This window comes from Bos mutus, chromosome 9, assembly GCF_027580195.1.
Source record: "Bos mutus isolate GX-2022 chromosome 9, NWIPB_WYAK_1.1, whole genome shotgun sequence".
In the NCBI taxonomy this organism is placed as follows: Eukaryota; Metazoa; Chordata; class Mammalia; order Artiodactyla; family Bovidae; genus Bos; species Bos mutus.
Genome location: NC_091625.1, coordinates 64,106,459 through 64,120,250, shown reverse-complemented (window position 1 = coordinate 64,120,250; position 13,792 = coordinate 64,106,459). Strand labels below are relative to the sequence as shown.

The 13,792-nt window shown below is 45.2% G+C and overlaps 1 protein-coding gene across 1 annotated transcript in view; it reads left to right on the top strand.

The window, feature by feature from the left end:
• The window catches only part of NT5E (5'-nucleotidase ecto), a 71,511-nt gene extending 63,117 nt beyond the window's left edge, over positions 1-8,394 (top strand). Inside the window, exons 6-9 of the mRNA XM_005899087.3 lie at positions 1,417-1,522; positions 2,577-2,726; positions 4,309-4,509; positions 7,942-8,394. Coding sequence (XP_005899149.3) covers positions 1,417-1,522; positions 2,577-2,726; positions 4,309-4,509; positions 7,942-8,105 — 621 coding nt within the window. The 3' untranslated portion in view covers positions 8,106-8,394. The remainder of the gene's footprint in view (positions 1-1,416; positions 1,523-2,576; positions 2,727-4,308; positions 4,510-7,941) is intronic.
• Positions 8,395-13,792: the final 5,398 nt, after the last annotated feature.

Sequence of the window (13,792 nt, the reverse complement as noted above, 5' to 3'; positions counted from 1 at the left end):
GAGGTCTGCTCTGCTTTGTCTCTGAAGCCTAAACAAGACTATTTAACCTCTTTATTGCTGGACAAGAATGAAGCCTTTATTTCGAGGTGCTCATCTTAAGTGTCTGAATTTTGGATATGGCTTTCCTTTTGTAAGATGACCTGACTCCACAAACTCTGCTTCTCTGAAGATGTGGACATAGTAAATAAAACACTTTTGCTTGGGCCTAACAAAGCCAGACTGCATTTCCCTGATCTGTCTCCTCTTGGCCCTGAGAACCTGGCCTTGTGGGAACAGCCTTCACAAGCAGAGAACGATGACATGTAGTTATCATGAGAATAGTAAGTCCCATGGTGAGTGAGATCTCACACCCAAAGCACCCCTCTGTTCACCTATCTGTGGGCAGCCCCCCAGGGGCCATGCCGAACTGAGGTCTCAGGGTCAAACTCACCACGCCCAGGGGAACCCAGGGGACCTTTGTGCTCAGCTCTGTGCCTGGTATCTAGGATGAAGCCACACTCAGTAGAAGTCTGCCAAGTACTGATCCATGTTATTGTATGGCAGAAACCAACACAATATTGTAAAGCAATTATCCTTCAATTAAAAATAATTTTAAAAAAAAGCCTGCCAAGTAAATGACAACACTCACACTTCCCAAGGCAGGACCAGCACTGGCTCCTAAGCACCATGCAATCCATGAGACAAGTAGCTGTAGAGAAGCCAGAGTGTGACTGTGTGGAGGCAGGTGTGCAAGGAAACACCCCAGGCTCTAGCAGTGCTCACCGCACAAGGAGTCCCTCCTCCCCCCATGTCAGGAACACTGCCTCGGTGCTGTCCTCCTGGCCGCAACCCCATGTCTCCCTCACCTCCTCCACCATCCTATTTTTTCAAATGAGAATGTATTCATTTTATTTCTTGTCACTAAACACATATTATGTAAAAGAAAAGACTGGAACTCCATCTTAGGGGCTGTCTCTCTCTGTGTCTCCAAAATTGCCAGCTTAGGAACTGTCTGGGGACCTAGACCAGACTGCCAGGATTCTTGGTGGCCCAAGGTCTAGAGCTGAAAGGGTTCTGGACTCTGCCCTCAGGAGCAAGTGTGAGCCTGTCCTGGGGGAGCAGCCCCACGAGCCACTCTGCACAGGGGCCCCCGGCCTTTGCTGGGGGTTGGGGGGGGTGGGCTTTGCTCAGGGCCCCTGCTCTGGGGATGCAGGGTCTTAGGAGAGGGTTTCAGAGCTGCTGGCTGCTCAGAGTCTGACCTGGGACTGGTCACAGTATCTTATTGTTGCTTCTCAGATCATAAAGCTAGTTTTGACAAGTTATACTTGAGAGAGCTCCGGGCACACAGGGGCAGAAGAAAAGCAGCTTCATTTCTGGGAACGAACCCTCAGAAAGAAGGCCCAGAATAATGAGTGTAAATTCCTGCTGCTGTTGCAGATTAACAACAACCTGAGACACCCGGATGAGATGTCCTGGAACCATGTGTCCATGTGCATTTTAAATGGAGGTGGCATCCGGTCGCCCATTGACGAGAGGAACAATGGTATGCTCCTGGGCCCTGGCCTCAGCTCTCTGTCTGACCAGCTCCCTAAACCTGGCCACGGGCAGCCTTAGCTCCTCTGTGCTGCCTGCCACAACCCACAGTGCCAGGCCCCTCAGCTTGGGTTAGCTGCCACTCAAGTCAGTGCCCCACCCAAAGGACACACACGTGCTTGTATTCTCAGATACACGTGCACACAGAGGGAGCAGTTAGCCTTAGTGGAACCAAGCTTTACCTAAACTTCTGACTTAGGACTTGCCTGGTGGTCCAGTGGTTAAGACTCCGCAACTCCAACGCAGGGGGCACGGGTTTGATCCCTGATCGGGGAACTATGATCCCACATGCTTCGCAGTGCAGCCAAAAATTAAAAAAAAAAAAAAAAATCGAACTTCTGACTCACATGAATCATTGACTGATTTATGCAAAATGGTGACAGCTTCCACCTGGATATCTGGAAAGAGGAGGACAAAACTGCCAATTTCAAGCCCTGGACAAAACAGCTGGACAACTTCCTTTAGTGCATTTACAGATATCCTGGATTATAGCACATGGTAAAACCAGCCAACCAGACAGATATTCGAGACACTCCTGTCATCTTCCCTGCGTATGTGCATGCTAAGTTGCTTCAGTCGAGTCCAACTCTGTGCAACCCTATGGACTTGTAGCCCACCAGGCTCCTCTGTCCATGGGATTCTCCAGGCAAGAATACTGGAGTGGGGTTGTCATGGCCTCATCCAGGGGATCTTCACGACCCAGTGATTAAATCCAGGCCTCTCATGTCTCCTGCATTGGCAGGCAGATTCTTTACCACTGACCCACCAGAGATGCCCTAATCATCTTCCTTGATATACTGTCAAAACAGTCTCAGTGGAGGAGGGCACGGCCAGGGGCCTCCTGATCTCTGTCTTCCCAAGCATCAGGAACACTCAGACGCAGCTGTGCTGTCCTCATAGTCTCCTCGTGGCCCCGTCTCCCTTACCTCCTCTGCGGGTCCTGAAGGACACTGGGCTTGTTCGCAAGCCATTTTCCCTCTGGCCTCATCTGTGACTACCCTCAGGCACGATTACCTGGGAGAACCTGGCTGCTGTGTTGCCCTTTGGAGGCACCTTTGACCTGGTCCAGTTAAAAGGCTCCACCCTGAAGAAGGCCTTCGAGCACAGCGTGTACCGCTATGGCCAGGCCACAGGCGAGTTTCTGCAGGTGGGAGGTAAGTCACCTTCCAAGGTGAGGGGAGGCTTCCTGCTGGTTGGCTTAGCTCCCCACCTCACCAGGACCTCCTGGCCAGGCTTGCTTGGGCTTCACACACCCAACACCAATGCACAGTCTTTCAGTGGCTGTAGACTCCCAGACCACTAAGAATAGGTCGGGGTCAAAGCCCCAAGGCCCTGAAAATGAGCAATATTTTCCAAGTCTGATTTGGACATCAGACGACCTTCTCTGCAGGAGCTAGCCCTCTGGGTCTAAGCAGGTCAGCTGCCTTGAGGTCTGCTGCTGCTGCTAAGTCACTTCAGTCATGTCCGACTCTGTGTGACCCCATAGACAGCAGCCCACCAGGCTCCCGCATCCCTGGGATTCTCCAGGCAAGAACACTGGAGTGGGTTGCCATTTCTTTCTCCAATGCATGAAAGTGAAAAGTGAAAGTGAAGTTGCTCAGTCGTGTCCGACCCTCAGCGACCCCATGGGCTGCAGCCTACCAGGCTCCTCCGTCCATGGGATTTTCCAGGCAGGAGTACTGGAGTGGGGTGCCATTGCCTTCTCCAGCCTTGAGGTCTAGTTTCTATTAAAACCTTAGTTGTTTAAACATTCAGTATTCTTTGTAAAACAACAACAACAAAAACAAACCAAACCTTTTTCTACTGCCTGGTAATTGCCTGGAAGCATGCAGAGGTTCAAGGGAATGCAATGTCCAATCACCATTAATAAAGATGATTTCTGCAAGGGGCAGCCAGGACAAGACATTGGAACCTGGTTCTAGTTCCACTGGGACCTGGGGCAAGTCTTCATTCAGCCTCTCAGAGAACAGTGAGAAAATGTGCCTGCTTATCTTATGGACTGCCATGAAAGTGGAAGGAAAATAAATGCTTCCCAAATTGTTAAGGACTTCTAAAGTACTTTTGTCAACAGTCCAATGAGTTAAACTTAAAATTAATATGAATAATCTTAATTGACTGTGACACCATAGTCTGACCTCACTGTTTGTACTTTAGATGGTAGACCCCATTTGAGGGGTCTGATTGCTTTTCAAGTCTTCCCCCTTCTGGAAAGTCCCAGAGCACCCCACTGCTGGGACTAAGGGGCTGCAGAGGGTGGTGGAGTCCCACCCACTGCCCGTAGGGTTGCCCAGACATTCTCCATTTTCCAGGAAAGAGCAGAGGGAACAGAGAGAGGCACTGTGCTGGGTAGTTGTATGTTTCGCAGAAGTCACCCAGGCCAAATTATTAACTATTTGTTGGTCAGCTCTCATCTGTTCCTCATTTTCCAAAGCTACTGAACCAAGTTGCTGGACCGATTAATTCATGATATGAATTTTAAAAAGGTGTGGTTTTCTCCCTGCAGAGTCCCCGATTACCCACCCAGGCATTCTCAGGCCTCCCAGAAAGACTCAAGGATAAACTTAACCAGATACAGTAGCTGCAACGTCACTTCAGCTCTCTTGCTGAAGTTTCGCTCAAACTAAATGAAAACTAAGCCGCAGCCCCATGACTCCAGATTTGGGCCAAAATCTTTCTTAGAAAACAAAAATTTTCCTTTGGATCCAGTGAAAACCTACAGCCTCCTTTCTTTTCTAGGAATTCACGTGGTGTATGATATTTCCCGAAACCCTGGGGACAGGGTGGTCAAGTTAGAGGTTCTTTGCACCCAGTGTCGTGTGCCCAGTTATGAGCCTCTTAGAATGGATAAGGTGTACAAGGTGATCCTCCCAAGCTTCCTTGTCAGTGGTGGAGACGGATTCCGGATGATAAAAGATGAAAAGATAAAACATGACTCTGGTAAGCTCAAGTGTCTCTTCCTCTCCCTAACCCAAAGGAACAGAACAGATCCCAGGAGGGGAGCAGCACACGATGACACCAGGAGGGCAAAGCCAGAAACCAGATCTGCCCCTACACTGTCAGCTCCCTCCCACTTTGTTAGGAAACAGCCTAGGGTAGTAGAGTCTTGCCCCTCCCCAGCACTCAACCCATCCATCCATGCCCAGGGAAAACGTTATTTTTACATAAAAAGTGTTTTAAAACTTTTAAAGTGCAGCTAAGCAGCTATTTAAATTGTGAAATATAAACGTTGCATTTTTAGGTTGGATGTGGGAAACCATGTTAAATCATCTCAACTTTTTTTTACATTTATTTGGGGGCATGCTGGGTCTTGGTTAGTTTGCTCGGGCTTTTTTTTGTTTGTTTTTAGTTGCAGCTAGCAGGGGGCTACTCTTGGTTGCGGTGCTCATGCTTCTCACTGTGGTGGCTTTTCTTGTTGCAGAGCACAGGCTCTGAAACAGGCTCAGTAGTTGTGGCACAAGGGCTTAGATGCTCCACTGTATGTGGAATCTTCCCAGATCAGGGATTGAACCCATGTCTCCTGCACTGGCAGGCACATTCTTATCCACTGCACCACCAGGGAAGTCCCCGAATCACTTCAACTTTCTTGAAGAAGCTTTTGGTGTGAAAAGGTCAGGTAGGCATGAATGGGATATGCCGCCTGCTCCATTCAGCACAATGTGTTGGTGGAGGACATCATAGGAACCCCCAAGATGACCCCAGGTGAGTGAGGGTCATTATACCCCAGCCTCATTTTCAAAAATTCAATTGAGAACCACTTCCTGTGCATGGAGTGCACTGCCAGTACATGACCCCTTCCTGTTCTCCAGGGCTAAACCTCATGTGTTTACAAGACACATGCACAGCTTCTCTGCGTCCGTCTCTACGGCCTTATCATGAGGGTTCTGCCACGGTAGCTGCATATCCCAAGGAGGGTGGAGGGCAGAGCCAGGGCCAAGGAGGCAGCCCTTCCTGGGAGGAAAGGCGCCAGCTACTCCCAACCATTCCATGATAGGAAATGGAAAGGCAGGCTTAGAAGGTGTCCTCTTGAGTCCTGCATGAAACAAAGTTAATGGCTGTGTATCACTCAAGCCCAGACTAGTGAGTGCTAGAGACAAAGATCTCGCATGGAAGGCTGGGAAAGCTTTGGCTGTAAGTGTTCTCAGCCCTCATCATACATTAGAATCACTTGGGGAGTATTTTAAATTAAATACCAACTTGGTCCCAACTTAAGAGAGTGTGATTTACTTGGTTGGGGCAAAAGGCTTTGCAGTGATTCTGATGTATACCCAGGGGTGAGAACCACTGCAGAGAAGGGTTCTTTTTAAGTACTATAGTAATACATTTTTTAATTGAGGTATAATTGAAATATAACATTAGTTTCAGGTATAAAACATGATTCCATATTTGTATGTATTGCAAAATGATCACCACGTTAAGTCCAATTAATGTCACCTTACATAATTACAAAATTTCTTGTAATGAGGACTTCTAAGATCTATTCTTGTATCAACATTCAAATATGCAATAGCATTAATAACTATATCCACTATGCTATACATTACAGCCTCAGGACTTATTTATTTTATAACTGGAAGTTTGTATTAACTTTTGACTCCCTTCACCCATTTGCATCCTCACCCAGTCCCAACTCCCTCCACCTCTAGGAACCATCAGTCTGTTCTCTGTAACTAAGCTTGCTTGCTTTGTTGTTGAATTTATGGTATTTGTCTTTGTCTGAATTATTTCACTTAGCATAATGTCCTCAAGGGCCATCCATGTAGTTGCAAATGGAAAAAGGTCATTTTTTTTTAATAGCTGAAGAGTATTCCATTGTATATATATACACACATCTTTGTTCATCCATCCGTTAATGGACATTTGTTTCCTTATGCTTCCCTGGTGGCTTAGATGGTAAAGAATCTGCCTGCAATGCTGGAGATTTGGGTCCCGTCCCGGGGTTGGGAAGATCCCCTGGAGGAGGAAAAGACAACCCACTCCACTATTCTTGCCTGGGGAATTCCATGGACAGAAGGGCCTGGCAGGCTACAGTCCATGGGGTCACAAAGAATTGGACACAACTGAGTGACTAACATACTTCCTTATCTTGGCTATTGTAAATAATGCTGTAATGAGCACAGAAGTGCACATATCTTTTCAAATTAGTATTTTCATTTTCTTAGGTAAATACTCAGGAGTGGAACTGTTGGATTATTTGGAAGTTCTATTTTCAATTTCTTGAGGAGCCTCCTACTATTTTTCATAGCAGCTGCACCAATTTACATTTTTGCACACAATGCACAAGAGTTCCTTTTCTCCACATCCTCATTGACATTTTTTGTCGTTTTGATCATAGTTGTTCTAACAGGTGTGAGGTGGTAACTCATTGTGGTTTTGATTTGTATTTCTCTGATAATTCATGATATTGAGCATCTTTTCATATGCTTTTTGGTCATCTGCATTTCTTCTTTGGTAAAATGTCTGTCAGATCCTCTGCCCATCTTTTAATCAGATTTTTTTTGGGGTAGGCTATTGAGTTGTGTGCATTCTTTATATATTTTGGATATTAACCTCTTATCAGATACATGATTTGAAGTGGTACTTTTAAAATAAAAGTCTGTCAGGTCACTGTGGGTTTGCTGTAGTTACAGGCAATTAGTATTTGTCAGTTGTCTTCTCTTTTGGAAATGAAGCCTCCATTATTTCACTATCAATTATGTGAAAATGATTCTTGAGCAGGCAAGCCAAAAAAATCCCCCCAAAACAAAAAAGCCACATTTATTTCTCAACTAATTATCTTAACCCACTTCCTTAGTGCCCCAACTCTGGAGTGGTTCAGAGGCAATAATGACAACAGCCTTTTCCTTTTCAAATGTTTACATATTTATTTGGCTGCTTCAGGTTTCAGTTGTGGCAGGCCAACTCTCTACCTGTAGCACACAGGCTCCAGAACCTGAAGGCTCAGTAGTGGTGGTGTGTGGGCTACTAGTTGCTTTGAAGCATGTGGGATATTAGTTCCCCGACCAGGGATCAAACCTATGTCTCCTGCAGTGGAAGGCAGATTCTTAACCACTTGAGTGTCAGGGAAGTCCTTAGGTAGGAAGTCCCTTCTTATCAAGTCATCTCAGAGTTGAGAGGACTCTATTCCCCTGAATTATCCAATAGTAGACAATGGGCACATTTCTCGTCTGAAACATGAAAAGCAATCAGATTCTTTGCACTTACGATCACCACTGTCCTTGTCCTTTGTGATACTTTAGCCTCGCTTATGAAAGGAGTACCTTCCTTCTTATAATCACAAAGGACTTTAAAGAAATACACTGGCTTTCCCCTTATTATTATTAATGAATCACTATTTTTTCTGTAGTTAAAATAATGCATGTATTTTTCTAGGTGACCAAGATATCAACGTGGTTTCTGGATACATCTCAAAAATGAAAGTGCTTTATCCAGCAGTTGAAGGTCGGATCCAGTTTTCTGCAGGAAGTCATTGCTGTGGAAGTTTTTCTTTAATATTTCTTTCAGTTTTGGCAGTGATCATTATTTTATACCAATAGCCAAAAATTCTCCTTGCCATTAAATGGAACTGTATTTTTTTTTCTCACGTGAGATTCAAGTCGGTTTTTTAGGAACTGGTTTTACGATGGCGCAGACCGTCTTTGCAGTCTCCTAGAAGCTGAGCTTAGAGGGTTGTTAAGTAAAGACACTGGCATCATCACTCAGGATCAGCAACTTAGTGAACACACAGGAAAAGAAATGAAAGTGGGACCTCTGACGAGAAGGCCAGCCATCTTTAGTTTACATATGCAAATTTTAATAAAACTTTATTAACACCTTTAAACCATACACATCATTTTTCTCCTTTATATCCATTCTAATCCACCAAACAACTTATGTTTACATAACTTTATCATTTACAAGAGAATTCTGAGCACATTTTCTTATTTGATGTCCATAACTTTTGTGCGTGGGAAGACAGGTGTTGTTTTCTTCCCGTATGAAAGATGAGGAAACTAAAGCTCAGAGCCAACTTAAGGCCATTTGGTAAAAGTGACGATCCCAGACCTGCATCTAGGCCCTCTAACCTCAGTCCCACACTCTTTCATCCAGTTACTGTTCAGGATGATATTTACTGGAGCCCCAAACTCATGGAGGACAAGTCTCTGCTTTACTTCTGGTCTCTCTGTTTTTCCTCTCTAGTGTGTGTGACAAGGAGTTAATGGACTAAACACACAGTGGTGCTCTCTTCCTCACCACCATGCACCTTTGAGGAGTTGGGACACAAAGGGCAGCGGATAATGGGAAAGGCCAGGAGCTGCAAAAGGCCACGTGGGGCTAGTGAGAAGGGGAAGCAAAGACTGGGATGCCCAGGAACAACTTCCATTAGAGAAGAGAAACAGCTAAAGCCCATTTACTCTAGCTACATAGAAATTTGCTAGGTAGTAGCAGCAGAGTGCCTAACACATGGCATTTTATGACATTCCATCAGTTCTCCATTTCTTTCCTCCTTCTTCCTAATGGGAAGGTGTCACAAGAAGAGAACCTTCTTAGAGAAGGTGTAATTCTAAACCTGCACCTGTGTCTCCCTAGCAAGATGTACTTATTCTAGGCACACACCCAAGACAACAACTTACAACCCAAGACACACTTCACCCCTTCCTCACTTATGGAAAATCCAGAGGAAAGACAAGGTTGATTTTTCAAGTGGTCTACCTAAGTTTAAAGTCAGCTCTGCCTCCATATATGAACAGTCACTCTCAGTCATTCTCAAACACGCACATAAGGACTCCTGCCTGAGAGTGGGAGCACCCTCTGAGTGGGTGCTCAGGAAATACCCAGACTAATGCCACACATGATTTATGTACAAATACTTGCTGAAAGGGGTAGTGGGGACCATGTGAGCCTGCTCATCATTGTATACATGATTCAACGAGAAATGGCAGGCCTCACCTTAAAAAAGAGTGAGCAGACAACAGCTAAAGGACTGAAGAGTGAGGATGTTCGCTTTTAATGTTTACAAATATTAGGTACTCTTGATACAAATGTACTTTTAAATGTCATAACCTCTTTATAAAGATTGACGCAATAAAGTAATGCCCCAGGTTCTATGCTTATAGAGATTGACAATAAATGAATGCCAATAAGATTTTAAGAGGAAAATGTCAACAGGACTGCATTTGGGCTACATTTTTTATGCCTGGCCAGTAAAACAGGGTAAACCCTATTGAAACACAAATTTTTAAAGAACATTTTTGTAAGTTTTCTAAATCTGTGTGCCTGTATTGTTCAGTGGTTTAAGAAATGACCTAAAAATACTTTTCAATTCTAGGTTCCAAACAATAAAACTGAAGATACACTCTTTGTCTTTGGTAGTTATTTCTTCTCTCAAGCAAATACTTACAACCCAAGACAATATGACTGAAGGAAAACTGTTTTGACAGCTCATCACTGGTATCACTGCCCATGATTATAAGGCCCCTGCCATCTGACAGCCCTCCCTATATCCCACCCCCCCTAAAAATAAGAAAAATACATTCAATTTTTAGGTACAGAAGAACAGTAGATAAAGGGTACTTAAGACTAATGCGACTTCCCTGGTGGGCCAGTGGTCAGGACTCCATGCTTTCACTGCGGTGGGTACAGGTTCCCCCTGGTCAGGGAACTAAGACCCTACATGCCACACGGCACGGCCAAAAATAAAAAAATAAACAAACTTAGGCTTTTGTGTACAGAATCTGTTTTGATGCCAATAACGGTTTCTTAGAAATAAAGATGTTCAAGTTACACAGTGTTGGGGATTTTAATTAATTTATCTGAACTGTCCATGAATCTAAGAATCTTCCTCATTTAATACTGATGATACAGCAGACCAGCTATTACACCTTGAGCAGACACGTTAAATCCATTTGGTGGCAGAGCTGCGCTGAGCAGTTTACAACAGAGTAAGTTCCCTCAGGGGGGCTTCCCTGGTGGCTCAGTGGTTAAGAGTTCACCTGCCAATTCAGGGAATATGGATTTGATCCCTGGGTCCAGGAAGATTCCACATGCCGCAGAGCAACTAAGCCTGTGCACCATAACTACTGAGCCTGAGTACTGAGATTACTGAAGCCCACGCACTCTGGAGTCCATGCTCCACGACGAGAGAAGCCACCGCAATGGGAAGCCTGTGTACTACGACTAGAGAGTGGCCCCGGCTTGCCGCAACTAGAGAAAGCCTGCACACAGCAACGAAGACCCGGCACAGCCAAAAACAATTAATTTGTAAAAATAACTTGGCAGGTCCCTTCCTATTTGTGAGAGTTGCCAGGACTTGCTTACCTATCCAGGTTGCTGCATTTGCTCTAGTGTAAGTGAGTGAAATCACTCAGCTGTGTCCAACCCTTTGTGACCCCACGGACTGTAGCCCGCCAGGCTCCTCTGTCCATGGAATTTTCCATGCCAGAATACTGGAGTGGGTAGCAGTAGCTGTTCCCTTCTCCAGGATGTCTTCCCAACCCAGGGATAGAATCCAGGTCTCCCACACTGCAGGCAGATTCTTTACCGTCTAAGCCACCAGAGAAGCCCAAGAATACCAGAGTGGGTAGCTTATCGATTCTCTAGGGGACCTTCCCGACCCAGGAATCAAACTGGGGTCTCTGGCACTGCAGGCGAATTCTTTACCAGCTGAACTACCAGGGAAGCCCTTCTAGGCTGCTCCACAATTTCTTCAGGTAACCTCAGCACCACCTCTCCTTGCTGCACCAGTTTTCTCCACCTTGAATTATCCCAAAATATGGATATAGTACTGCCTTCACTCCCAACAGCAGCTAGCATAATGCTGAAGTGTTAAAGCTTTAGTCATTAGGCATAAATGGAGGGAGTTACAATGCAAAAGGAAACTTACAACTCAATGTGAGACAGCAATGCTCCTAAAAAGCATCAACCAGGGCTTCCCTGGTGGCTCAGTGGTGAAGAATCCTCCCGTCAATGCAAGAGATACAGGTTTGATCCCTGCTCTGGGATGATCCTGAATACTGTGGAGCAACTAAGTCCATTGCTTGGAACCTGGGAGCCGCAACTACTGAGCCAGCACTGCTGCTGCTGCTGCTGCTGCTGCTAAGTCGCTTCAGTCGTGTCTGACTCTGTGCGACCCCATAGACGGCAGCCCACCAGGCTCCCCCATCCCTGGGATTCTCCAGGCAAGAACACTGGAGTGGATTGCCATTTCCTTCTCCAATGCATGAAAGTGAAAAGTGAAAGTGAAGTCGCTCAGTCGTGTCCGACCCTCAGTGACCCCATGGACTGCAGCCTACCAGGCTCCTCCATCCATGGGATTTTCCAGGCAAGAGTACTGGAGTGGGGTGCCATTGCCTTCTGCGAGCCAGCACAGTCATCAGTAAATAAATAAAAACTTAAACAAACAAACAAACACATCAACCAAACCCACCCTTGGGGTCCTTTCCAGCTCTCTTAGTATCAAGCACTGGAGAGCCCCAGGAGGACAGTCCTTGGACTGCTTCTCTTCTCTTTACACTTAATCTCTGTGCTCTCATTCAGTTTTACATCGTAATGCTGGTGACTCTCAAATTTATACCCCTGTCTAGATCTCTCCCACGGACTCCAGATTCACAAATACAATGGCCTACTTGGCATCTCTAGTTGAGATGATTAATAGGCAATCCAAACTTCACATGCCCAAAAGTGGATTCTTGATTCCCCCTGAAAACTGGTGCCAGGCACAATTCCCTTAAGCTCAATTTAGTGGACCCTTCATCATTCCTATTGCTCAAACTGAACCTTGGAATATCCTTGGCTGCTCTGTTTTTCTCTCAAACTCACAACCTGTCCAGCAATAAATTCTGTTTCCTAACTAAAAGAACTAAAAAGAGCCTTCAGCTTCTCAAAAACTTCACAAGTACTGCCCTGATTCAAATCACTGCCATGTCACCTGAATTACTTTACCAGCCTCCTAAATGAGCCATTTATCTCTGTTTTAAATTTATTTTTTATTTTTTTTTAATTTTTATTTATTCATTTATTGGCTACACAGGGTTCTTGTTGCTACGTGAGGGCTTTCTCTATTTGCAGGAGTGGGGGCTACTCTTTGCTGCGGTGTGTGGACTTCTCATCGTGGTGGCTTTTCTTGTTGAGGAGCACAGGCTCTAGATGGGCTCAGTGCTTGTGGCACACAGGCTTAGCTGCCCAGAGGCACGTGGAACCTTCCCGGACCAGGGATTGAACCTGTCTCCCCTGCAATGGCAGGCAGATTCTTAACCATTAGGGAAATCCTCTGTCTCTACTTTTACTCCACTTTAGTCTCTTCTCAACACTCTCAACACAGTAACCAAAGTGATTCTATCACAATATTAGAAAGATGACATTGCTCATGTGCTCAAAATCTTTCTATCACAGACCAATTATCATAATGGCTTCCAAGGACCACTGCGATCTTGTTTCCCATCACTTCTCTGACATTATCTACCTTCACGAACCATGATTGGGCCATTTCTTTCAAAAGGACACACTTCCACTCAAACCTTCGCACTTGCTATTTCTCTACTTGGAATATGGGCTCCCAATATCTGCATGGCTTAATCTCTCACCTTCAGGTCTCTTTCTTCAATGTCAGTGATCGCATTAAACTGCAACCCTCACCATTCTATTTTCTTTTTCAGTTTAATTTTTTTTCTGAGCACTTGTTACTTTCTAACATACTATACACTATTTTCTTATTTACATTCTTTATACTGTCTCTGTTACCTGGGCTACATATAAGCTTATAAATGCACAAATATATCCTTGGCATCTGAAACTGCCTGGCACATAGTGCTCAATACACACATGTATAATAAACTGAATAAACCATGAATAATTCCTTCTCTGCTACCTCTCTCTTACCCTCTGGACTCAGTCCAAAAGCCACACAGTCCTTCTTCTCCAGTATCAGCTCCTCCAGAAGATAATTTCTCTATCTAACCACCCTTTTCATCATGCAGAGCAGTTTGCCTCTTTCTTACTATAACCTCTCTGCAACCAAAAGGCCAACTAAGTCTTCCCTGAAAAGGATAGCTGCTTTTTTCTAAAAAGTAAATTTTCTAGCCTCCTTCCCTGCTCCCTGGATTTCCCAGGTAGCGCTAGTGGTCAAGAACCCACCTGCCAATGCAGGAGACGTAAGAGACACAGGTTCGACCCCATGGACGGGGGAGCCTGGCGGCATGGGGCGGCAAAGAGTTGGACGTGACTGAAGTGACTTAGCACACACACA